General features: G+C 42.3%; 2 protein-coding genes across 5 annotated transcripts in view; both read left to right on the top strand.

Annotated features, from left to right (window-relative positions):
• The first annotated feature begins 5,966 nt into the window (after nt 1-5,966).
• Nucleotides 5,967-11,753, top strand: LOC118399064 (uncharacterized). The gene is made up of 3 exons (XM_035794819.2): nt 5,967-6,099; nt 9,945-10,195; nt 10,295-11,753. The coding sequence occupies exons 2-3, from the start codon at nt 9,993-9,995 to the stop codon at nt 11,154-11,156; spliced, it is 1,065 nt and encodes a 354-aa protein (XP_035650712.1). The 5' UTR covers nt 5,967-6,099; nt 9,945-9,992; the 3' UTR covers nt 11,157-11,753.
• A 6,069-nt stretch (nt 11,754-17,822) lies between these two features.
• The window catches only part of LOC118399463 (collagen alpha-1(XXII) chain-like), a 74,210-nt gene continuing 66,930 nt past the window's right edge, over nt 17,823-25,102 (top strand). For 2 of the 4 annotated variants that reach the window (XM_052472163.1, XM_052472161.1), the window contains exons 1-3: nt 17,823-18,068; nt 20,241-20,377; nt 20,708-21,274. In XM_052472163.1, coding sequence (XP_052328123.1) covers nt 20,284-20,377; nt 20,708-21,274 — 661 coding nt within the window. In that variant the 5' untranslated portion in view covers nt 17,823-18,068; nt 20,241-20,283. Of the gene's footprint in view, nt 18,069-18,096; nt 18,423-20,240; nt 20,378-20,707; nt 21,275-25,102 lie in introns of those variants that run through there. The other 2 variants (XM_052472164.1, XM_052472162.1) reach the window with 2 other exon arrangements.

The following is a 25,102-nucleotide window of genomic DNA, read 5'->3' as shown; positions in this document are numbered from 1 at the left end:
CCAACACAACACTACTCTAACCCCAACACAACACAACTCTAACCCCACCACAACACAACATTACTCTAACCCCACCACAACACTACTCTAACCCCAACACAACACGACTCTAACCCCACCACCACTCTAATCCCACCCCGCCACCAATCTAGCCCCACCACAACACGACTCTAACCCCACCCCAACAATACTCTAAACCCACCACAACACTACCCTAACCCCACCACAACACTACTCTAACCCACCCACAACACTACTCTAACCCCACCCCAACACTACTCTAAACCCACCACAACACTACCCTAACCCCACCACAACACTACTCTAACCCCACCCCAACAATACTCTAAACCCACCACAACACTACTCTAACCCCACCACAACACTACTCTAACCCACCCACAACACTACTCTAACCCCACCCCAACACTACTCTAAACCCACCACAACACTACTCTAACCCCACCACAACACTACTCTAACCCCACCCCAAAAATACTCTAAACCCACCACAACACTACTCTAACCCCACCACAACACTACTCTAACCCCACCCCAACAAGACTCTAAACCCACCACAACACTACTCTAACCCCACCCCAACAAGACTCTAAACCCACCACAACACTACTCTAACCCCACCCCAACAAGACTCTAAACCCACCACAACACTACTCTAACCCCACCCCAACAAGACTCTAAACCCACCACAACACTACTCTAAACCCACCACAACAAGACTCTAAACCCACCACAACAAGACTCTAAACCCACCACTACTGTAACTCCACCATACCACTACTGCAACACTGCTATATACAGTATGTCAACTACCAACACTGTTGCCACATCCCACTGACATAGCCAAGGTATAGCATTTACTATTCACCACATAACAGACTACATTGTATCAAGACTATACAGGAACCAGTCTACAAACTCATACATTTCCAAATGAATTCCTTAACAAGACATGTTAGTAAAAATACTTGAGTTCACAACCTTGCCTGTTGGGGCAATTACATTTTACTCCAAGAAGAAGTTATTAATTAATTAATCTTGTGCATTTATATATTTTTTAAATCACCCTCAAGCAGAGATAGGATCGATATCTCATTTGAAGCTCAAAAACAAACTGAAGCTCATATTTATTTAAGGCTTCCAGATAGATAGTGGGGCTTAAAACATAATTTTAGTGTTGGCTAATGGAGCTGTGAAGAGAGTTAGAACATCTCTAGCCCGGAGAGATGGACCCCAGACGTCTACACTGATCAAAATACAAGACACTTTGAGCCAAATAAGATTCAGAATGACCTAGAGGAATCTGATTTCGACTGGATAAAACGTGACTGGGGATCTTACTCACTGACTTAAGCCTCCATTCCTCTCTATCCTTTCTGTGATTATAAAGAGGAACTGGAATAAACCTCGCTGTGCTCGTAATTAAAGCGCAAGACAACTATCGAATTGATTGTAATTCACACCAAACACTAAAGAGATTAACTGTTGTGCTGAAATGCCACAGGAGGCCGATACTTGTCTAATACAACGCCTGGGTGCAGAGGAGATGGGTGGAAAAGTACTGAGAAAATCACCTTATTACACAGAAAGAAATCAGCAGCAAAGCTCCGGAAGCGTGGTGTGAAATGTAAATGACCCACAGAGACAGACTGAGAACTCATCCTGCCTCAGTCAAGGTGTGTGTAATGACGGGGACATACAGATATAGGCTGTAAATTGCACTATAGGTCGATATCTGGAAATAGCTGTCAATGTCTAGGGAAGATGCGTATGAATGTATACTGTGCTCTCTGTGTGTGGTTTTTACAGAAGGGGTTCAAACCCAGGTCTCCCATACACTAGAAGAGCACATTAGCCCGCTAAGCCAAAGTCTAGGCATTGAGATGCAGGAGGGGGTGCCGGAAAGAGGACGCTGACAAACAGAAAAATGAGCAGAGCTCAAGAAGAGGCCTGTGTTCTACCACTGGATGTTCCCATGCCCTTTTTCAGCAGGTGGGATCTCTGCAGTGCAGAGCGTGATGATCACTGCAGTCCTATTTATCCAGCCCCCTGTTCTTATTGTGTCTTCCTCCATCCCACACCATGATAATTACACTGCCAGAGCCATGGATGTTATGGATGGAGGAGGACAATAAGAACAGCCTGGGTGGAGGGGCGTTGGAGTGTCAAAGCCTGGTGGGGAGGTGGCGGTGGTGATGCTCTCTGTTCAACATCAAGCCTGTAATTTCACAACAGCTCAAATGATCATCTTAGCAGAGCCACGTTTCCTCTGAATGGAGGAGGGGTTTTTATATACCAGCAAGCAGGTGCTGATGGTGCAACAGAGACAAATGTTCATTTATGTAGGATTATTTGGGAAGTTAGTGAATACATGAATGACTAACAGGGAAGGTGGAAGATGTGTGTGGGGCGTGAATGACAAGGTTTGGGAGCAAAACTGCCTCTGGCAGAAAACCAGCTGGCAGAAAACCACCGAAATGTGAGAATTCATGAAAACAAAAATCTGTGGCGTAGGCAGACATACAATGATGGCAGGGCCAGCAAAAATCTGTGGTGTAGGCAGACATACAATGATGGCAGGGCCAGCAAAAATCTGTGGTGTAGGCAGACATACAATGATGGCAGGGCCAGCAAAAATCTGTGGTGTAGGCAGACATACAATGATGGCAGGGCCAGCAAAAATCTGTGGTGTAGGCAGACATACAATGATGGCAGGGCCAGCAAAAATCTGTGGTGTAGGCAGACATACAATGATGGCAGGGCCAGCAAAAATCTGTGGTGTAGGCAGACATACAATGATGGCAGGGCCAGCAAAAATCTGTGGCGTAGGCAGACATACAATGATGGCAGGGCCAGCAAAAATCTGTGGCGTAGGCAGACATACAATGATGGCAGGGCCAGCAAAAATCTGTGGCGTAGGCAGGCATACAATGATGGCAGGGCCAGCAAAAATCTGTGGCGTAGGCAGACATACAATGATGGCAGGGCCAGCAAAAATCTGTGGCGTAGGCAGACAATTTCAAGACATTATGGTGAAACTGGCTCTCATGAGGACCCCCACCGTAATGGAAGACCCAGAGTTACCTCTGCTGCAGAGGATAAGTTCATTAGAGTTACCAGCCTCAGAAATGTCAGCCCAAATAAACGCTTCAGAATTCAGGTAACAAACACATTTCAACATCAGCTGTTCAGAGGAGACTGTGTGAATCAGGCCTTCATGATTGAATAGCTGCAAAGAAACCACTACTAAAGGACACCAATAAGAAGAGACTTGCTTTGGCCAAGAAGCACGAGCAATGGACATTAGACCTGTGGAAATCTGTCCTTTGTCCGCGAGTCCAAATTTGAGATTAGTGGGACTATCATTTGTTTTTCAACAGGACAATGACCCAAAACACATCTCCAGGCTGTGTAAGGGCTATTTTACTGAGAAGAAGAGTGATAGAGTGCTGGTCAGGTGACCTGACCTCCACAATCCCCTGACCTCAACCAAATTGAGATGGTTTGTGATGAGTCGGTCCGCAGAGTGAAGGAAAAGCAGCCAACAAGTGCTCAGCATATGTGGGAACTCCTTCAAGACTGTTAGAAAAGCATTCCAGGTGAAGCTGGTTGAGAGAATGCCAAGAGTGTGCAATGCTGTCAAGGCAAAGGGTGGCTATTTGAAGAATCTCAAATCTAAAATATATTTTGATTTGTTTTACACTTTTTTGGTTACTACATGATTCAATATGTGTTATTTCCTAGTTTTGATGTATTCACTATTATTATGCAATGTAGAAAAGAGTAAAAATAAAGAAAACCCTTGATTGAGCAGGTGTTCTAAAACTTTTGACCGATAGTGTATATGACAAGACTGGTCAGAGGTCAGTTGTTGTAGCCTATTCCTTGTGAGGTACGTCGGAGCATAAATTGAAATAACTTTATTAATTGGACTGATGGTCACTGGACTGATGGTCAAGTGGAGAAGTGCGTTTCATGATTTCTAAAAGTGCTGAATAAAAATGTAGTGGTGTTCATTGAATCTGAACGTACTGAAACTGTCTTTAAGGCCCTCGATTAGATCAATGCAATCAGTGATTGATAGAGAGAGGACTGGAGGTCCTTCATGGCGAATTCACTGATATCAACTTGGCAAATGCTCCAGCATCCTCTATACAGTGTCTCTTGAAAAAATGATTTGGCCATTTTACATGTTTTTGCTAGCCAAGTTGGCTAGTGAGTCCACTTAACTCACCGCTCACTAGTTAGCAAATGGTGAGTAGCCTACAAAGTGTAGTCTAGTCTACACAGCGATAGCTACGGTTTACTGCACATGGTATCAGAGCGAAGTGACACGTGCCACAACCTGCTCATTATTTTGGAATTGATAAGTTATTTTGTTTTTATTAGGAAGGTGTTCCTAATGTTTGGTATGCTGAGTGTATATCCCTTTAGTTTCCCCACCTCCTCCCTACTGCTTAACATGAATTCTATCTGATAGTGTATGCATGTTCAGGCCAGGGCTTGACTTGGACTGACAGAGGTGCCGGTACCTTTTATATTTAGATGCAGGAACTGTTCAATACTGTTTAGCAAATATTCTGTAAGAGGTGCAGGAACTCAACCAGAAGAACATTTTAGGTGCCGGTGCTCAGTTCTTGTGAGCTCCTGCCCAAGTCAAGTGCTGTGCATAGGTAAAAAGACAAATCCTGCCCCGTATGGAACACTGACAACAAGTAGAGCATATGTGTATTTTTTGCCCAATCTGATTGGGTGGGTCTACGCCCACCCATGACCACGCCCCTACAAAGATCTCCACCCCCTTGTTGACAATGAATAAATGTGACATTTAGGTGAACTGCAGGTAAATAATGTACAAACTTGCTGCTGTTTGAGACTGATGTAGAGATACAGGAACTCCTGCAGGCAGCACACTAGAGTCTCACGTCTAATCTAACTTGTCCAAATAGATTTACACAGGAGTGTTAGTATGTAGGTAACTGGCTACCGAAAAAGGCTACCGATTACAACAGGATCACAGACACTTTCACTATTCTCACCTATATTACTCCCAAACTCCCATGCATAGTGGCACACATACAATACACGGTAGCCTGCTGTCAGAGAGAAAACTCATCTTCCTCTATCAGTTTATATAGAAATTCATTCTCCATTCAATCCGTTGCACTGAAGTTCTGCGTTACAGCGTGATTGATACGTAAAGGCAATGTTCCCGTGTTAGCAGAGACGCTCTGCATATGTCGGCTTAATGGGAAATGACACATTTTTAGTGCACTATATCGATACAGATTGAATCAAGAGCTAGCATATTTTATATATTGACAGACTACATCAGGTACACGTCCCGAGCTTCCTCTGAAGTTCTCCAAACCCATAACTCTAGAATCACTACTACACCTCTATCCAGTGGAACAGTGAGATGAATCCACAGAGAGATCCACAATTCAGATCGACTTCAGTAGCCTCTGGCAACATCTAGTGGTGATAACACCACACTAACATCCCCCATTCATTATGATTCACTCCTAAATTCATTTGATTTGAACAAAATGCCATAAGATCTCATGTCTTGTTCTAATCAATAGGCTTTAATCAATAGATCATTAAAGAGTGAAAACTGTACTTGATAAACTACCCTGCATATGAGGAGCCATTGTCACACTACCCTGATCTGCTACATGTTGACTGTTAACTGTTATCAACGATCAAACCAGTACCAGTCCCCAGGCTGGATTGCAAGCTGCTGTCTAGTACCATCACCCTGACTCTGTATTAAACCACTACCTTCATGGTTCTCTCCAGGTGTCCCTGAGCCGGATTTGGGATCATTACAGATGACCCTGTTGCCCGCTGACCCTAATCCTCCTAATGTTCTTATAGCCAGTCAGCAAGCAACTAAAACCTACCTACCTGCCCTGCCTTTTACTCTAGTGTTATCCCAACCCCTGCTTTCAGCCCAGTGCTGGACATAGCACGGAAAGTGAAAACAACAACAACAACAACAGCCTTTCCTCCTGGGCTCTCTCAGGGAAGAAATTATTTGGGCAAAAATTCAAGCTAGAGGAATTTGTCAAACCTGTGAGTATTGTAGATAGTATAGTATATCATCATCATCACTTCCTCCTTCCTAGTTGTGTTTTATTGGGATTATACATATAGACTGAGTATACCAAACATTAGGACCTCCTTCCTAGTTGTGTCTTATTGGGATTATACATATAGACTGAGTATACCAAACATTAGGACTTCCTTCCTAGTTGTGTCTTATTGGGATTATACATATAGACTGAGTATACCAAACATTAGGACCTCCTTCCTAGTTGTGTCTTATTGGGATTATACATATAGACTGAGTATACCAAACATTAGTACCTCCTTCCTAGTTGTGTCTTATTGGGATTATACATATAGACTGAGTATACCAAACATTAGGACCTCCTTCCTAGTTGTGTCTTATTGGGATTATACATAAAGACTGAGTATACCAAACATTAGGACCTCCTTCCTAGTTGTGTCTTATTGGGATTATACATATAGACTGAGTATACCAAACATTAGGACCTCCTTCCTAGTTGTGTTTTATTGGGATTATACATATAGACTGAGTATACCAAACATTAGGACCTCCTTCCTAGTTGTGTCTTATTGGGATTATACATATAGACTGAGTATACCAAACATTAGGACCTCCTTCCTAGTTGTGTTTTATTGGGATTATACATATAGACTGAGTATTCCAAACATTAGGACCTCCTTCCTAGTTGTGTTTTATTGGGATTATACATATAGACTGAGTATACCAAACATTAGGACCTCCTTCCTAGTTGTGTCTTATTGGGATTATACATATAGACTGAGTATACCAAACATTAGGACCTCCTTCCTAGTTGTGTCTTATTGGGATTATACATATAGACTGAGTATACCAAACATTAGGACCTCCTTCCTAGTTGTGTTTTATTGGGATTATACATATAGACTGAGTATACCAAACATTAGGACCTCCTTCCTAGTTGTGTCTTATTGGGATTATACATATAGACTGAGTATACCAAACATTAGGACCTCCTTCCTAGTTGTGTCTTATTGGGATTATACATATAGACTGAGTATACCAAACATTAGGACCTCCTTCCTAGTTGTGTCTTATTGGGATTATACATATAGACTGAGTATACCAAACATTAGGACCTCCTTCCTAGTTGTGTCTTATTGGGATTATACATATAGACTGAGTATACCAAACAATAGGACCTCCTTCCTAGTTGTGTCTTATTGGGATTATACATATAGACTGAGTATACCAAACAATAGGAACTCCTTCCTAGTTGTGTTTTATTGGGATTATACATATAGACTGAGTATACCAAACATTAGGACCTCCTTCCTAGTTGTGTCTTATTGGGATTATACATATAGACTGAGTATACCAAACATTAGGAACTCCTTCCTAGTTGTGTTTTATTGGGATTATACATATAGACTGAGTATACCAAACAATAGGAACTCCTTCCTAGTTGTGTTTTATTGGGATTATACATATAGACTGAGTATACCAAACATTAGGACCTCCTTCCTAGTTGTGTCTTATTGGGATTATACATATAGACTGAGTATACCAAACATTAGGAACTCCTTCCTAGTTGTGTTTTATTGGGATTATACATATAGACTGAGTATACCAAACATTAGGACCTCCTTCCTAGTTGTGTCTTATTGGGATTATACATATAGACTGAGTATACCAAACATTAGGACCTCCTTCCTAGTTGTGTTTTATTGGGATTATACATATAGACTGAGTATACCAAACATTAGGACCTCCTTCCTAGTTGTGTCTTATTGGGATTATACATATAGACTGAGTATACCAAACATTAGGACCTCCTTCCTAGTTGTGTCTTATTGGGATTATACATATAGACTGAGTATACCAAACATTAGGACCTCCTTCCTAGTTGTGTCTTATTGGGATTATACATATAGACTGAGTATACCAAACATTAGGAACAACTTCCTTATATTGAGTTGCACCCCCCCATTTTCTCCCCAGAACAGCCTCAGTTCATCGGGCATGGACTCTACAAGGTGTTGAAAGTGTTCCACAGGGATGCTGGCCCATGTTGATTCAAATGCTTCCCACAGTTGTATCAAGTTGGCTGGTTGACCTTTGGGTGGGGGACCATTCTTGATACACACGGGAAACTGTTGAGCTTGAAAAACCCATCAGCGTTGCAGTTATTGACACAACCGTTGCGCCTGGCACTTATTACCATACCCATTTCAAAGGCAATTCAATCTTTTGTGTTGCCCATTCACCCTCTGAATGGCACACATACACAATCCATGTTTCAATTGTCTCAAGGCTTGAAAATCCTTCTTTAACCTGTCTCCTCCCATTCATCTACACCGACTGAAGTGGATTTAACAAGCGACATCAATAAGGGGTCATAGCTTCCACCTGGATCCACCTGGTCAGCCATGTCACGGCAAGAGCTCCGTGTATATAATGTTTTGTACACTCAGTGTTTATTGGCAGTATGTATGACGCATTGTATGATGCTTATTAGTGTACACATGCAGTGAAATGATCAGGCATTGCTTGTTATATGCGGTCTATAACCTTCTCAGGAGTGAAAGACACTATGTTGAAGAGGCAGAAATGTTTGGTTAAATGTGTACAATGTTTGCATCAGTTCTTGTGATATACAGTTATATTCTAGGTTTAGATTAGCTACTATCTTCAGGAGATTGCTATTTTGATGAATTTGCTGATGAATTTGTTTAATGTCATACAAATTATTTATGAGCTATACTTTAACAGTCTTTATGAGAAATCAACTAAGAATATCACATTTTCTACATAAAACTAATGCGAATATTGAGGTCTCATTATTGATATCAAGTTTTTTTTTATTGAACAATCAATCAATTTAGAATGTTCCGTTCCTATGAGAATGGTTTTGAATGAGTTGAAGTGTTAAATTGGTTATCTTTGTGGAAATCTGCAGTGGAATGTTGGACTCAAGACATTTACAATGAGTATACAAAGCAGACAGTATGACAATACCTCTAAGGCAGGTATTCCCAGTTTGGGAAGGGGTACTCACAGTGCCGTCGGTCGGGGTTCGCCAAATATAAATCTGATTCACTCATTCATTTAAAAAAACAAACATAATTATTATGAATATATATATATTTTTCCTCTTTCTGAATATTTCAGAATATATTTTTATATTTATATTTTCCAACGGGGCTATACGTTTGGGTGATGTTTTTTTCTTGCCTGAGTAGCCTTGTTTCACAGCCCAAAATAAAATTAAACTATTTAGTGTTCAGCGAAATGACAGGTAGCCATTTTCCCCGTTGTATTTGTGGGATCTTGATTATGTTTGTGTGTAGTTGCTTTCTGCACTGCATGTAGCTTCACAGTTCGTTTATTCGCTTTATTGTTTTTGTGCTTTGAGTTCTCTCTTCCTAAATAAAAGGATGGAAACATACTACATTGCATTTTGGTCCACTCCTTATGACGATCGTGACATGGTCCTATAAGAAATCTTTGTCACTTCCCACGAGCCGGGTTGTGACAAAAACACACACTCATTCTTATGTGTTGTATAGTATGTGTGTGTGGCAGGCTTACAATGATGGCAAAAAACAACATTTGAGAGTGCGCTGACCCTGGTGCTAGAGGGGGTACCCTCTGGAGGTTGAATGTTTGTAGGGGTACGGGACTATAAAACATTTGGGAACCACTGCTCTAGATTATACCGTATTTATCATTGATGGGTCTACTTTATAAGTATTCAATACTATGCTATAATTTCATCTGATGGATTTTCAGTGTTGACTGGCAATGTTAGATATTCATGTAATGTAAGCGAGTGAGTGATATTAATTTGTGAGTGTGTATTTTGTCACAGATCTTGCCCCGACCAGAAGACCTGCTGACCTCTCAGGCTAAAAATACCATGATGCATCTCACCGCCCAGAACCACCGGCTAGCTTCTAAAAGTGTATGTCAATCCAAAATACCTAAACTCCATCTGTCAGCCACACAGGGAGGGGAAGAGGAGGTGGTGATGGTGGGTCCGCTTAAGACTGGCTCTACCATGCTGCCAACGCTCGGCCAAGAGGGCCCTGCCACCCAGAGAGACTCCTCGCTCCTAGTCAGGTATGTGTTATGTACTGTTGGCTCACTTGGCTAAGGCAATATACATGTATCTTACATTTGTAAAAAAAAATACACAATCCTTCCTTCCTTCCTGTCCAGGTCTTTCCTGCCTGGCTCATCCCGAGCGAGGGAGGGGGAGAACCTGCCCCTGCGGCGGCCTCTGAAGCTGGCCCCTCTGGAGCTGCCCAGGGAGGTACAGAAGGCCCAGAGACAGAAGATGAAGGGGCTTGGTCTGGAGGCCAAGGGTGCTTCCCGCAAACTGGACACTACGGTGGGGGACCAACCCTGCCCCAGGAAGGTGAAGGCCTGTGGGGTGAGAGGAGAGAGACCAGAACTGGTTAAGGGTGCGGCAGAGTGTGTCTCCACCCCATCCCCACATCCCCTGCCCCTGACTGAAACAGCACCCAGAGTCCAGCGACAGCAGAAGGTTCTGAGAGCGGAGCTTGCTCATGCCAACCCAATCCAGAGACACACAGGAGGCAGGCTCTCAGAAGATTTTGGCTCTACCATTAAAGACCTCCATCCTCCTCCTAGAAGCAAACCAGTCTCGCCCTCTGCCTCTTTCCCCGTCAGTGCCAAAGCTCAGGCCCAGCAGGCGCCACGTGGCGAGGAGAGCGTATGCCATGCGGCCGGCCCGCTCCAGCAGGAGACCGTCAAAAAGAGGCGTCTGAGGAGGGCAGAGCGCCTCGAGGAGGATCAGAGCAAATCTAACATGTCAACAGGAGGATTACCTGGGGAAGAGGCCAAGCTGGCCCAAGGGTCCCAGCAGGGAAAAGCCCTGAGGGTAGAGAAGACAGAAAATGCTCGGAGGACAGAGAAAGCCCTGAAGGAAGCCAGTCGTATGCTGGAGAAGGCTTCCAAGAAGAACGTCAGGCCAGAATCACTGGAGAACCCGCTGGAAGTGTCCGGAAAGGCCCTCAGGAGGATGGCAGTGAGCAACCTCCAGGACGCTGTCCTTTGACAGCTGACCCAGGATCTTTGACCTCTTAACCCCTGACTCCTTTTGACCAGCCCAGGAAGTCGTGAAAACAGACTTGACAGTGTTAAACCGTGTGTTTATTTGTGCTTATCACCTGGAAATTACTATAGAAAAACCCCTGCATCTTACTTCACACAGCATCTGGTATTCATAGCAACAAGCCAGTTACAATTGTCAAGTACCCTAGCAGGCAGTATGTATAGTATATAAAACAGGATAAATATAGAAGTATATTATGAACAATATTGATTTATTATTTTGTAGAAAGATGACTGTAATAAAAATGTTTGCATGCCAACACGGTACCATTAGAATATGTTTTAAAAAATAGTGACATTTAACCATCGTAGATATTCTGACATTGGCTATTCAATCTCATATTTTGGATGAGGTATGTCTACGAAACTGACATGCATTCAGGGAATATCATCACGGGCTCATCAGACCGATACATTGGCCTCATCTATGACCACGGAAGCAGCTTCATTTACACCAAACAATGGCATTGAGTAGTAACATATCAGAACTCACAAAACAGAGCCGCAACAGCAATAGGATGTTTACATTGACAACAGCAAATAAAGTTCATGAGATTTGAAATATGCCATTTTCATGTCTTTCCTGAATCAGCCACCCCATAGTTTCTGGAACGGTGTGTTTAGTCCTTCAGTTCATTCTCTCATCTTTCTGCACCTTAGCTACTTCCCGTAGTTCATGTAATCTCAGAAGAATGCAGGAGTGGTGCGTGGGTAAACACACAGGGGAAGCCTATGTGTTGTGATCATTGTGTTGTTTGCTCTATAACCTGTTAGTTCATATGCCTTGACACCGTTATACATAGTCCTCAGGATGAGGCAATAAGAAGACACAATGGAAGAATAAATTCAACCAAACCCTTATTTCATCACAAAACCGGAGAGCAACCTCTGTCCGGGGAAATCTACAAATCATATTGCATGTAGCAACCAGTTACATGACCTGTCAAGGGAGTTCATGTTTCCGACATAAAAAACGATTGATTTAGAACCACGGAGAGTTACCACAAGTCGCAAAGAAAACAGGAGCTGTTCCAGCACCATTTCAACTTCAACATTTCAACATCATCAAATCAACTATGCTTAGTCTAGTACTGTGACAATTAAAATAAAACAATTTAGTCCAATCAACGTAAGCTAAATATGATGTGGCTGTCGATGAAACAGATTTGTGTGTGTGTGTGTGTTGTGTTGTGTGTGTACAAAACCATGTTGACTCACCCTATTTGTAGAGGAATGCCAATGCCATCCTCCTCTCTTTCATGTTGACTAAACGGTCTATCACTCTGTTACTATCACTCAGTTACACACTTTTAGTTTTTGTTGTCCTAGGGTACTGTACCTGGCAAAAATGCTTGCTCGCGAGCCTAACTTCCATTCATGGGCAACGTTAACTAGTTACGTTAGTTACATTAGCCTTCTACATCTAGCTGCATATTGAACTGCCATCCTCTCAGGCCAGAGGCACAACAATGAATGAATGGCCATTATAATCACAGGCCAGTAAGGAGGATTAAGTAAAACTACAAGACCAAATCCGTATCTCGACCCATCGCTAATTAGGGGAAATTGCCAATTTAAGCTCGCTAGCCACCGGTGCACAACAACACAACGAGATGCAACAATTCAAGTTGTTTCTGTGAATGAAGTATGAGCTCAATGTGATTTCATAGGAGTGATGTCAAATCCAAACTGGCTTCCCTTGACACTTTTTTCAGTGCGCCAGGACCATTCACAGCTGAGCTCACTCAGTTTATCTCCACACTGATTGGCTATTATTTTATCATTTTTTCTTTATCAAGGGAGGCCAAATGCTCGCTGGCTTCCCTTGCGTTCAATGCTATGGGGCGGAAACAATGCCATACTCTTTAGGACCAGACAGCATCAAACAGATGTCCTACACACACACAGGCAGAGGTGTGCTGCATCGCTCGCTCAGATGCTTCCTCCAGTGAGACACATTCAGTGAATTCTTGCGAATTGAAGGAAAATGATGCAACACAGAGACGAAAGATGCATTTTCTTTATAACTGTTTTTCTTTTTTTCTTGGTCAAATTCTTTGGGGAAGTCTGGCTTTCTTTGTCTTCCATGAATACACACCACTGGGAGAATGCAAAAGTGAATTCTTTTCAGAGTCTTTTTAGGTCAACCATGATACAAGTCAGTATTCAACATCCATCCACATCTGAGGACAGCAAGCACTGTTACCTTCAAGTAGGTTTTAAATTATCATTATTATTTTTTACCTTTGTTTAACTAGGCAAGTCAGTGAAGAACAAATTCTTATTTTCAATGACAGCCTAGGAACAGTGGGTTAACTACCTGTTCAGGGGCAGAACGACAGAATTGTACCTTGTCAGCTCGGGGGTTTGAACTTGCAACCTTCCGGTTACTAGTTCAACGCTCTAACCACTAGGCTACCCTGCAGGCCCAGTTTCAGGCATTTTAGACGGGGCTGGTGGATGGGCTTAAGCATCGGCCTCTGATTCCAAAGTTAGCAAGTTCCAATCCAGCGATAGGCAACAAAAAAATACATTCTATCTCAAACTTTAACCCTTGCGTTCAGAGTTAATGCCTAACTTTAAGATTTCTGAGTTAACCCCTAAATTTAACGCGAACCTTACAAATTCAGAGTTTTGAGAAACATGGATGAATGTCTAATTCTGACATGAGACTGTGAGAGCTAGTTGCTTTAGGCAGTGTTTTTCCTCCTATCAAAATGCATTACAGCTCTGTGTGGGTTGGGCAACAGAACAAACCCTATCCCTCACTGCAACAAGTGAATCTCCAGGTTCCTTCCACTCTGAAAGAATGACTGAAGAACACTCACATGAAAAGGTCTACTACGTTCTACCAATCGGAACAGAGGATGCCACTCTAGATATCAAAGCCTTGAGATGATCCATTTCTTTTCAAGTTATTCCCTGATTCTAGATTTAGACATTCCAGACTGTAGTTATGGATTTCATTTAGGTAATGTATGCTGACCCGTGACTGAATCAGGTAGTTTATCATAGAGAAAAGAAAAGTCTCCCAAAACTTATTTGAGTTTTAAAGGTCAATTGTTTTTGCAGGTATGTCAAAGTGAACTGACAGTGAGAAAACACATGCAAAACCACATCACAGTCATTCAACATTAAAAAAAAAAATCTTATCAAGTGAAGTTGTAGTAGGCAAGTTTAATTTACAGACTTGCCCCATGAACCCCAAATCAGGGTACAGAAGACAACAAGAGCCTTCTAACACACTACGTCCTGCTTTGAGTCATGCTGCATTCTGACAGTGAATAGATATAATTTGTTTTTATGTATATGTCAACCCTTCGGGAATTGAACCTACAACTATAAGGAGTCAGATGGCTTCTCAACCCTCAACGAGTCACTGACACCAGTAGTACATTAACACCCATCTGCTCCAGACCATCATCCGACCACCAGACTTCATTACCCTCACACCACACCAGGGCTATAGTTAGACTGGCCTGTGCTCACTTGCCCTGGCTAACTGAGTACAAAGGAAACCACAAATAGGATCTCAGAATGTATAGCTGTTATGTCTAGTGTATGTATTTGTCAATAAAGTACAATTCTAATTAATAGTTAATAATAATCATTTTGGTGGGTGCTTATATTTGTCCTACTTCACACATCAGAAAGTATTCATAAATCTTGACTGATTCCACATTTTGTTGTGATACAGCCTGAATTATTGAAAATGAAATGAAATACAGAAATATCACATTTACATACAGTTGAAGTCGGAAGTTTCCATGCACTTAGGTTGCAGTCACGGGGGTGGCAGCATCATGTTGTCGGGGTGCTTTGCTGCAGGAGGTACTGGTGCACTTCACAAAATAGATGGCATCATGAGGATGGACATGTATGTGGAAATATTGAAGGAACATCTCAAGACATCAGTCAGGAAGTTAAAGCTTGGTCCCAAATGGGTCTTCCAAATGGACAATGACACCAAGCATACTTCCAAAGTTGTGGCAAAAAAGGACAACAAAGTCAAGGTATTAGAGTGGCAATCACAAATCCCCGACCTCAATCCTATAGAAAATGTGTGGGCAGAACTGAAAAAGCGTGTGCAAGTAAGGAGGCCTACAAACCTGATTCAGTTACACCAGCTCTGTCAGGAGGAATGTGTCAAAATTTGTTGTGGGAAGCTTGTGGAAGGCTACCTGAAATGTTTGACCCAAGTTAAACAATTTAAAGGCAGTGCTACCAAATACTAAGTGAGTGTATGTAAACTTCTGACCCACTGGGAACGTGATGAAATTAATAAAAGCTGAAATAAATCACTCTCTACTATTATTCTGACATTTCACATTCTTAAAATAAAGTGGTGATCCTAACTGACCTAAAACAGTGAATTGTAACGAGGATTATATGTCAGCAAAAACTGAGTTTAAATGTATTTGGCTAAGGTGTACGTAAACTCCTGACTTCAACTAAGTATTCACACCTCTGAGTCAATACTTTGTAGAAGCACCTTTTGCAGTGATTTCAGCTGTGAGTCTTTCTGGGTAAGTCTGTAAGAGCTTTCCACACCTGGATTGTGCAACATTTGCCCATTATTCTTTTAAAAATACTTCAAGCTCTGTCAAATTGGATGTTGACCATTACTTGTTAACCATTTTCAGTTCTTGCCATATATTTTCAAGCAGATTTAAGTCAAAACTGTTACACAGCCACCTTGTACGCAACTCTAGTGTAATTTGGCCTTGTGTTTTAGGTCTTTGTTCTGCTGAAAGGTGAATGAATCTCCCAGTGTCTGGTGGAAAGGAGACTTAACCAGGTTTTCCTCTTGGATTTAGCCTTGGCTTAGTTTCTTTTTAATCCTGACAAACTCCCCATTTCTGAACGATTACAAGCATACCCATAACATGATGCCGCCACCACTATGCTTGAAAATGTGTTGTATTGTATTTGTCCCGAACATAACACTTTGTATTCAGGACAAAAAGTGAATTGCTTTGCCAAGAAGATGTGTGTTTTTGCAAACAGGATGCATGTTTTGGAATATGTTTATTCTGCACAGGCTTCCTTCTTTTAACTATGTCAATTGGATTATTATTGTGGAGTAACTACAATGTTGTTGATCTATCCTCAGTGTTCTGCTATTACAGCCAAACCAAAGGGGTTGAATACCTACAGTTGAAGTCGGAATTTTACATACACTTAGGTTGGAGTCATTAAAACTTTCTTTTCAACCAATTCACAAATTTCTTGTTAACAACTATAGTTTTGGCAAGTCGGTTAGGACATCTACTTTGTGCATGACACAAGTAATTTTTTCCAACAATTGTTTACAGACAAATGATTTAACTTATAATTCACTGTATCACAATTCCAGTGGGTCAGAAGTTTACATACATTAAGTTGACTGTGCCTTAAACAGCTTGGAAAATTCCAGAAAATGATGTCATTGCTTTAGAAACTTCTGATAGGCTAATTGACATAATTTGAGTCAATTGGAGGTGTATCTGTGGATACATTTCAGGGCCTACCTTCAAACTCAGTGGCTCTTTGCTTGACATCATGGGGAAATTAGAAGAAATTAGCCAAAGTTTAAATATATTTAGCTTAGGTGTATGTAAATTTCAGACTCCAGACATTTCAGCTTTCAATTTTTAATACATTTGTAAAAATGTGTATGAACATATAATTACACTTTGACATTATTTGGAATTGGGTGTAGGCCAGTGACCAAAAATCACACAATAAAATGTTGAAAAATTCAAAAGGGATGAATACTTTCTGAAGGCACCGTACAAGTGCGTATTATACAGGGGGGGGGCATGTGAAGCATGTGAAATCAGCAAGGCACCTCAACCTGAGATAGGCGAGAGAGAGGGGTTCTGAGACAGCTATTGGGGAAAGGGACACGTTCCATTCTGACAGGAGATAGGTGGCAACTTCAGTGAGAGAGAGAGAGGGAATGTTATGGACAGAGAAAACCAAACCATTGGAGAACAAGACCACTGTTTCCCCTTTCTTTCCCCCTCCTGCAGGGTACATGGCTGACAACTCGGAATCTAGGTAACATTACTTCTCAATGTGGTTAACAGAGATGTTCTGAAATTGTTTAAAATAAATTAGCCTTTTCTGAATGTACAACTGGTGTTCTACTACACAAGAGTCAGCTGAGATGAGGAGCACAAGACAATATAAAGCGTCAAGCACACGTGTTCCTTGGTAATCATTTCCCCGACTCAAATACACCCTTCCCCATCATACAGCAAGTCCCCTGATACAGTAGACCCAGCCCACCACGGTCCTCCGCAGGCGGCTAGGGCAGCTCTGCTGTGGCTATCTCTGAGGCAGGACTATGGCTGGAGGGTTGGAGGGGTTGGAAAGAGGAGGCAGTGGCTGAAAGAGAAGCTGTGTGCCTCCTGTCCCTGAGGGCAGCAACACTTCAGATGGTCACAGCCCCAGGAACCGTAAAAAAAAACAGACAAAAATATAACCAAAAAGTTGGTCTATAATTGGCCAGGCCTGTCGTGGTTCTTTATGTCCGTGAGCTGAGCAGCTAGAGCAGTACAAGCTCGTCCCCTAGTGAAACCCTACACTTTCCCCTTCAGTCAGTTCCTCCCTGCCACTCTATCCACCTATCCAAGAGGTTGTAGCAGAATCTCACTGACTTTTTATCAACACTACACTGGATTGACATCGTTGTGGATTTGACTTGATCCTAATTTCTTCACACCTGTAAAGGAGGATCCTTGGGGGGGTTTATCATTGGATGGGGGGCGTGTCCTTTATGCTGAGCTAAGGGACAAGTGCACATGCGAGACTTGGAGGATAGGGACCACACAGAGAGACCTCCAGTGAAACTGAGTGGTCAGAAATCCAGGTAGGATTAAATCAATCTGTCTCATATAAATTGTTTTATTTCTGGCAATTGATCATTTATTTGGAGGGTAGATTTATGTTTTTTTGCATTTGGATTTTTGTGTTTGCAATGAATTGCTCAGAGGAGATTCTCCATCAGGAGTAGCTATCTTTTCCTTTTGGACTGGAAAACTGGTGCTGTTTTTTACATCATTGCTGGATGATGGAAGTCGGGTTTCTGGAATAGACATCTGCATTGTAGTCCCTGGTCTGCAATTGAGAAAGGAGGTGGAAACACACAGGCCCCATGCAGGATACAGACCACACTTTGTACGAGGGAGATCTGGGCTCAGGATTGGGCTGCTGAGCGGACTAAGTAAAATCACCATGTTTTTATCTTTTTAGACAATTATTTCAAAGTCAACATTTTGAAACAGAGTTGAAAGCGTGATATAGGGAACACATGTGGTGACAACTGGTGGCTGTGGTGTAAAATGCTTTATCTGATCGGACAAAGTTATGCGGAATGCAAAGTAGCACTAAATTAGTGTTAAGTTTCACAATTTGATCTCTCAGATGAGCAATCTGTTGAATAGTTAGTTATTCAAGATGTAGGCCTATCATGTGTCTTGCGGGTGGATGAGTAGATCGTTTTTAAAAGACTGAAACATTTTCCCAGTAGGCAATATGCTTTGAGCGGGCGTTTGAGATAGACTATACTTTCATTTTCGTCAGCTTTAAATACACACTAATTACAGCAATTGCAGCCATTTCCCTAAAAGGCATTGAGCTTCTTAATAATGGCAGTAAAACCTAAGAAAGCTTCAGGGCATAAATAGCTCTGTGGTAAATCAGATAAAGTAAGCTAATTGCCAAACTAACCAGACTAGAGGTTAAACCTAACGGCATGATGACCATGGTCCTGGAGGATAATGGACAATAAGCAAAGTGTAGGACATCACACAATTGTTACGTGGCTGTGGGCGCTCCCCTATGATGTACTGTAACTGTAGAACGCAAGAGAGGAGAAGAGGAATCATATCAACAGAATTTAAACTTGGCAATGCACTGTATGTACAAGACTCGCTGTAAAAAAAAAGTATAAAACAAAGTCGAAGCATTATGACAGCTCAAGGAGAATGGTAAGACATTGCCACATCATCAGGCTTCCATACACCAAAGCCACACAGAGCTTTCCCCACACAACACTAGTCTAGCAATCTGATGACAGAGTAGCATTGGGCCCACAGCCTTATATTTGTCTCTGGTCCTTGGGCCTAGTTCACTGCTGTTAAATCACACAGAGACACTTCCCGTAAGGATGACTTAAAGATATAGATACGTTTGTTGACACAGGCATTGTGACTCTAGCAGAGTTGATGTGTTTGTGTGTGTGTGTGTGTGTGTGTGTGTGTGTGTGTGTGTGTGTGTGTGTGTGTGTGTGTGTGTGTGTGTGTGTGTGTGTGTGTGTGTGTGTGTGTGTGTGTGTGTGTGTGTGTGTGTGTGTGTGTGTGTGTGTGTGTGTGTGTGTGTGTGTGACCCACTTCTATGTTACACTATGTAACTCCAGGAGCACTGTCACTGATTTCTTTCCAATGACAAACCACTCAGTGGGTTTTACTCCCAATCAGTCCAGTCACTGGGTTAGTTTCAATTGGCCTGCTCAACTGGCACATTTCTCAATGAATCTACTTCCCGAAGAGATGCAATACTTTTAGAAGAATCCTCAACGATTAAATGAGAGCTTGAGTATAGAATTTTAGCTGTTTGTAAAATCAATATTTCCAAAATAACAGCTGCTTATCTGAATCACAAGACATTTAACATCATATTGCATTCCAGTATTGTGGTTTAGGACCCATAATTTAACTCCCTTACCATAATTATGTTCACCTGCTGTAGTTCAATAACCAAAATACATTTTTCAAAACTGACACCCCATTGTTTCTACAGACATATTTGAATATTAATTGGGAGCAGGTATTCAGCAGAGTTCTTTGGAAAATGTGGCCGTATAAAAACCGGAGTAAGATTTTACCATCATTTTGTTACCAAACTTTGCATCTGCACAGTTCTTCTGGTAAATGTGTTCATGTGAAACTTTGAAATCAACAGTTTTTGTTTGGCATACATTCCAAAGTGAAAACTCTAAGTCAAAGCGTACTTCCGTTACTGTGGAATTTCCTGTCTCCAGGTTGGAAACCTAAGATCAAAACATAACCAGACGAGAGGCCGATATGGAGCTGCGACTGGCATGCAGGGCTTCCCTAGTCCTGGTCGTACTGGCACTGGCTCTCTCAGGACAGAGGGTTGATGCTCAAAGCAGGGCAGGTAAGGGCATCAGCTGTAACTAGCTGGTTCAAATAGTATTTGTTTTCTTTCATATACTTTGAGCAACACTGAGCTTGTCTGGCTCAAAGGAACCAATGGAGTAGTCCTAAAAGAAGAAACCCTGCCCACCTGGCACTCCACAGTAGCTCAATCCTCAAGAGTTAGACATAAAATAAATACTATTTGAACCCAAGCCTGGTTCTAATATAATAATAATATAATAATAATATATATGCTGGTACTGGTATATTGGTTCTTACTATCTTTATGTACAGTACTGGGAATTCCTCAGGTCTGAATTTTAACATACTACTTTTCACTTCCTTTCAGGCTGTAAGAACGTGCACTATGACCTGGTGTTCATCCTGGACACGTCGTCCAGTGTGGGGAAGGAGAACTTTGAGAAGATCCGCCAGTGGGTCTCCAACCTGGTGGAGTCGTTCGACGTGGGCCCGGACAAGACGCGTGTGGCCGTGGTACGCTACAGCGACCGGCCCACCACCGAGTTCAACCTGGGACTCTACCGCACCATGGACGAGGTGAAGAGGGCCGCCAGGAACATCCGCTACCTGGGAGGGAATACCATGACCGGGGACGCCATCAGCTACACCACCACCAACATCTTCACAGAGCGGGCCGGTGCCAGGCCTGCAGCCAAGGGCATCCAGAAGGTGGCTATCCTCCTGACAGACGGGAGGAGTCAGGATTACGTGTTGGAACCGTCAAAGGCGGCGGCGAAGGCTGGGGTGAGGATGTTCGCTGTGGGCATCGGGGAGGCTCTGAAGGTGGAGCTGGAGGAGATCGTTGCAGAACCTAAGAACGCTCACGTGTTCCATGTGACAGACTTCAATGCCATCGACAAGATCAGAGGGCGGCTGAGGAGACGGCTCTGTGAAAGTAAGTAACCAATCACACAGGCTCTGTGAGAGTAAGAAGGAGACTGTTGAGAAGGAGGCTCTGTGAGAGTAGGTTATCAGGTGTATGATTTTTCTGTGACTGCCCTTGCTCTTTAGTTTGTCAGGAAACGAATTCCAGCAAGATGTCTACATTACATACACAATCAGGATGACAGAATTGGGTTTCAAATTCCATTGGAAAGGCAGCTACTTCTATTAATCAAAAGCCTAAACCTTCTTAATATATAACATGTGCCTTTAAAATGCACTTTAAAGATAGCTAAATCCATATCACTCTGAACGTATGTACCCTTAAAACACACTGCAATTATCCCCTTCACTATACACTCCAAAACAAACGTCTTTCCTCTTGAATAGGCCGTTCCCCTCGACTAAGCCCGCTCCTTCCTGTGCTTCCTCTTCCCTGACTGGATGTGACATGATATGTGTGAGGTGTGGGCGTTAAGCAGAGATCGACTAGTGAATTATAGTTTTTGCAACAGATACATTTTTTGTGGCCGCTTGCCCCAGTGACTACTGGGTAAACGTTTGGTTAAGATGTGCGGAACGCTGGATAGCCTGAATTACTCTAACCTCAATGTCTTTTCCAGGACCCAGCTACAGTACTACACATCCTCTGACAGGGACACTTTCAGTACAAATATGTTGCAATATTTTTGTTACTCATTATAAATAACAACAAATATATATTTAAAATGCCTTGGCAAGAAACATTTATAAGTGCTAAAACAGTGAGGTATGTGGCCTGGGGTGGCTCTGGGCAGGTGAGGAAAGTGGAGGAGTGAGTATGTACTGTACGTACAGGACAGGACAGAAGATGGTTGGTTGGATGCTTCACACTTCACACTCCACAGTTTGCATTCCCCACTAAATCTAGCTGGACGGGAAAGGAGTGTATGCCTGAAACGGAAAAATCTAAACGGGATCCTTGCGACCTCCATGCTCTGACGTCAAAGTTTACATTTAAAATGGCTAATGTAAGGGCAGGAGTTATGGTAAGTGTAGCGGTTAAAAAGGTTAGGGCTAGGGCAAAGACAGCACAGCGTGTTTTAGAAACTTTGTGGTTAGGGTTTAGGGTAGGGACGTCCCAAGGATTCCGCGGTCACACGGCTGTACCTGACGATCAGGGCCTCGTCACGAGATAAGTGTTGGACCATCATTTGAACATCGGCTGTCTCTGAAATGCCACTCCATTGGGAACTGGTCAAATGTCGTGCACTACGAAGGGAATAGGGTGCCATTATAGATGCACTCATTGATTCACTCACTGCTGTTCGAGCACAACAGGACAGCAACACTACGGTATTCAGAGCTGTGTTCAGTGTTAACTCAGAATCATACTGTAAGCAGAGCCTCTATTCTATACTTAAGTCAAACAGGCACCCTTGTGTAGTTAGTGATACTTTACCCACTTGAGTTTGGCAAGGCGCAAGGAGATTCATTTGGAAGCTCTTAACCCTGAGCCTTCCCTTTGAGACCACAGATTCCAATGTTCATATACCCACCTTGGACTCCATCTATAAATTCCTCACTAGTCATAATGCTTCCAGATATGCAATCTATTATGATATGAGGATAAGTGCACCCAGGGGTCACTACACAGAACTGATTTTGCCCAGGCCACAGGTTCATGGCCATCCAACATGTTTCTTTCTGTAATCTCTATGATCACCATGCTGCTAGTGTATCTAAGAATATCGGTCGGCACCACACAGAGCGGCCCAAGTTATTTTTGCTCTGAAAATTACAGTTCTAATGTTTCAAGTAGGTCCTACAGAGCATTTTAGGACTTCTACATTGTATGTTTTCACCTTTTCATCAAATGTTACCAGCCCACCACTGTTAAACAAAGTGCTGGGAGAATATACTGTATATATACAGTATAAACACAGAAACATTTGAACTCAACTAAACGTGAAAGGCGTGTTAGCTAAATCAAAGACTATTTAACTGCCATGATCTTTCTACTGATGAGCCGGTTTGAGGCATCACTACAGTCCCTGGTTCGAATCCAGGCTGTATCACATCCGGCCGTGATTGGGAGTCGCATAGGGAGGTACTCAATTGGCCCAGCATCTTCCGGGTTTGGCCGGGGTAGGCCGGCATTGTAATTAAGAATTTGTTATTAACTGACTTGCCTTGTTAAATAAAAAAATAAAAAATACAGTACACACGATTTGATCAAAGTGTAACACCACTGTAGGTTTGGCTATTCCAGTGCTTTGGCTTCAGAGGATGCAGTTGATGAATGGCTTCCTAGCCTGGCACCTACTGTACTACCATACCCTGTTCAAAGGCAATTTAGTATTTTGTCTTGCCCATTCAACCTCTGAAATGACACACATAATCCATGTCTCAATTGTCTCAAGGCTTAAACATCCTTCTTTAACCTGTCTCCTCCCCTTCATCTACACTGATTGAAGTGGATTTCACAAATTACATCAATAACGGATCATAACTTCCAACTAGATTCACCTGGTCAGTCTGTCATGGAAAGAGCAGGTGTTCTTAATTATTTGTATAGTCAGTGTATACACACACACACACACACACACACACACACACACACACACACACACACACACACACACACACACACACACACACACACACACACACACACACACACACACACACACACACACACACACACACACACACACACACACACACACACACACACACACACACATCCTGCTCCACTACAAGATACAAGAGCATGGACACACTTGACCTTGCATGACCTCCCATTCCACCCATGACATGGCATTTCCACTCTCAGCAGATATCTCTTTTCCAGAGGTGATACAAAAGAGCAGCGTGGCTGAATTCAGAGAGAGATGCATTCGGAAAATAACCCAGTAGTTAATGAGCCTCAAAATGCAGATTCAGCTCAAGTTGCTGTTGCATTGTATGTTACTGCTGGTGTATTAGACCTATGATATACCACTGGGCCCCAGAAGCAAAGAGCTCTGCCCTGCATTGCTTCCATTTTAATACCTCTGAGGTGGATCTCTAAATTATAGATGTTGGGCCACAAGGAGAGGGAGCAGCTAGCTCTGCAGTGAAATCAGTCTCAGACCTTCAGTTATGGCTGCATCTTAAAACACATTGACGCATCATTTAAAAATGTTTTTTTTTAACCTTTATTTAACTAGGCAAGCCAGTTAAGAGCAAATTCTTATTTACAATGACGGCCTAGGAAAAGTGGGCTAACTGCCTTGTACAGGGGCAGAACGATAGATTTGACCTTGTCAGCTCGGGGACTCAATCTAGCAACCTTTCAGTTACTGGCCCAACGCTCTGACCACTAGGCTACCTACTGCATAACTATCTTTTCTAAGCTAGCATTGTAATTGTTGGCCACAATAGGTATGTAGTATTACTAAAAACTGATTTAAACAACCTCCTATAACCACCAGAAAATCCTTTCCCGTTATACGTTTGGAAATGCTTAAATAGAGGAAAACTACACGAAAAAACTATCTTTTGGTGTTTGTTGTGTCATTAGTCCATTGTTAACATAGTCCCAAACTGTTTTGCGTGTCAGAAATCAAGATTAAGATATATACTTTTTTTTACATCATATGATATGTAAAAACACAAATAAAAGTTAGAAGACGTAGTCTAACAAGTTAACGCAAACTGAACAAGCAAGGACACAAACAATCACACAACATGAAGCACAGCTCAGAGAGAGAGACCACATCACGTGTAGAAATCATCGCTTGCTTACTTCTTTTTCTGCCCCAGTAAACAACTTATTACTAGACATGAAGACCGTGACACACTAACAGTCTACCAAGGA

Source organism: Oncorhynchus keta, chromosome 20 (assembly GCF_023373465.1).
Source record: "Oncorhynchus keta strain PuntledgeMale-10-30-2019 chromosome 20, Oket_V2, whole genome shotgun sequence".
NCBI classification, from domain to species: Eukaryota; Metazoa; Chordata; class Actinopteri; order Salmoniformes; family Salmonidae; genus Oncorhynchus; species Oncorhynchus keta.
The sequence above is the reverse complement of the archived record's forward strand: the minus strand, read 5'-3'. Positions and strand labels throughout refer to the sequence as shown.